This window comes from Loa loa (genome assembly GCF_000183805.2).
Source record: "Loa loa unplaced genomic scaffold supercont3.49, whole genome shotgun sequence".
In the NCBI taxonomy this organism is placed as follows: Eukaryota; Metazoa; Nematoda; class Chromadorea; order Rhabditida; family Onchocercidae; genus Loa; species Loa loa.
This window is the reverse complement of record NW_018108229.1, coordinates 311877-314086: the sequence shown is the minus strand read 5'-3', so window position 1 is coordinate 314086 and position 2210 is coordinate 311877. Positions and strand designations below refer to the sequence as shown.

At 37.6% G+C, this 2210-nt stretch overlaps 1 protein-coding gene across 1 annotated transcript; it reads right to left on the bottom strand.

Moving 5' to 3' along the window:
* On the bottom strand, positions 1–2132 carry LOAG_14864 (hypothetical protein). The gene is made up of 4 exons (XM_003150357.2): positions 1450–2132; positions 1046–1264; positions 767–868; positions 1–322 (listed from the first exon to the last, which is right to left on the bottom strand). Exons 1-4 carry the CDS (start codon positions 1586–1588, stop codon positions 171–173), a joined length of 612 nt encoding a protein of 203 aa, XP_003150405.1. The 5' UTR covers positions 1589–2132; the 3' UTR covers positions 1–170.
* Positions 2133–2210: the final 78 nt, after the last annotated feature.

Genomic DNA, 2210 nt, shown 5'->3' with positions numbered 1-2210 from the left:
CATCAATATTCGCATATGGATGAAAAAACCAACTCAAGCAAAACATTAGAAAGCATTTGCTACTTTCCGAAGAAGCAGATGATAATATTATCGAAGGCTATTTGAGACATATTCATGGTTTCAAGCAAAAAAAAACACGTCATAGGGAAGTAGCAAAAAGCTAATCGCTGTCATAGCACTGTTGAATTCTCTTCCAGAGTAAGTCGGTCAATGAAACTTTGCAGAGGTGCCAGTTGCTTTGAATCAATCAAATTAAATTCTTGTATAAAAAGCATGAAGTGTTTGAAACTGGTATTTAAATGCTCTATTGCATTAAGTTGTTCTGAAATATAGGGAAAATTACAATTTCTCATCTATTTCAAAGCTGTCTATACCCCGCCTGCAAGTGGTACTCGGAGTGAAAACGTAAACTTAGCAGAATTAAAGAAAGTAAATTCGATAAAATGTGTTCTTTCCAAAAAAGTCGGTGATCTAATAGGATGTCAGCAATAACTGAACATGCAGCAGGGATTTCATTAAATAGAAAAAAGTGCTAGCTTGAGGTTAAGTACAACAATCTAGCCGCTCAACTTTCCGTCTCAATTCAACAAGTGTGAATCACTCTAGTCGCTTACTGTTTTTTTTTTTTACGTTCATTTTACGTTACCTGATAACACTCATCTTTGTAAGCTTCATAGAGGCTGCATGACGAGTATAGGTATACAGCAACTTGTAAACGATGAATGATTTCATAAATTGAGTGGTGTAAGGGATCGGAAGTACATACCAATAAGTTCGAGGTGTTGATGGTACACATGAGCATATACTCGAAATAGTCGTTTCACAACCGCTTGTGCGATATGCAAAAAATCTGGCGGGAAGGGCTGCCCTGAACTCAAATGACGCTGTTGAAAAGTCACAGAGAAAAGTCGATCATAAATTTAAGTGTACAAACTTGCACCGTAAATCCTCATTAAAGATCTACTACAAGAAAAACAAGTACAAGCTGAAAAAACTAAAAGGACACCCAGAGGGATGTAAGCAATTAAGCAGGAAAAAGAACTACCAATCTGGGACGGGAAGACATTCTCGTCATCTAGCTGCTCGTGCACCCAAGTCATCAAATAATCAATATACACGGGTGCCGGACACGCAATTGTTTTCCTCCCGTCCGACCAAACGTATTCATGTTTCGAACCCGCACGCATCCTAGGGCAGGATTCCTTCGTACAGTGATCACTTATTGTTCCGAACAACATACTCACTTGGTTGAAAAAATCCAGAACTGAAAGTTACAACTGTAATTCATCTTCTGCTGATGCAACAATAAACAACTCGCCCCAATTCCCTTCCCATCTGTTTCATTTACTATGAGTACAAGTAGATACCAATACCAGCAACTTCTAGAATTTATAATCTGCAATAACAACCCTCAGAAAAGATTTCTGATTATCAAAGAAGTGTACATACCATTTACAGCGATCCATTCATTTGGATCTTCACCCTGTGGCAATTTTACAGCCTCACGCAGATTTCCACTCCCCAAAGTCGCCGAGGCATACCTCAGTAATTCGCTTTGTTTATTGTCTCCATGACGCAATCGAAGCATTTGCGCTAAAGCAAGGCACCAGAACACCACAATAAGATCAGTCAACAGTGATTTATAAATTCTATATGGACTTTAACAGAATCCTCGGATAACCTTATGGAAAAATATAATGAATGGATCCGAATATCAAAGCAATTATGAAGATGGTGACAACCAGGTCAAACGAGTACATCTTCTGTACAAACTTTTTACGACTAAATAAAGTATCAGAGATTGATCTGAATTACTATACTACGCTGATAAGAATATACAAAATACAAATCCTACTAGAACAACGCACCTGCATATTCCCAAACGACATCTTCATGACCATGTAGCACAGTCTCGAATGAAGCACATATAAAATGAATGCCACATATATCTGGCACACAAGACTACAATCGAAAGCAATGTTTAAGAGGCAAAATCATATTATTTAGGCGCCTGCTCTCCGAACATTTCAAAATGACAAACTGACAAATTGAACGGCTACATCCACTAACTACACATTCCTTTAAAATCAATTAGAAAACGCATCTCTTGGTTGCAATTTCAAAAAAAAAAAGTCCAAATGAAAAACAAAGAAAATTCTCCACCAGTTAACTTGGTAACGCATAGCTTACCTGCACAAATGAAACCTAAA

What these genes read in the sequence shown, in the direction of transcription:
- LOAG_14864 (XM_003150357.2), bottom strand. Translation starts at nt 1,588, where the DNA reads ATGCTTCGATTGCGTCATGGAGACAATAAACAAAGCGAATTACTGAGG. An exon ending in TGTCTTCCCGTCCCAGATTG is followed by an intron (nt 869 to 1,045) that starts GTAGTTCTTTTT and finishes ATTTGAGTTCAG; the next exon opens with GGCAGCCCTTCCCGCCAGAT. An exon ending in TCAACACCTCGAACTTATTG is followed by an intron (nt 323 to 766) that starts GTATGTACTTCC and finishes CCTATATTTCAG; the next exon opens with AACAACTTAATGCAATAGAG.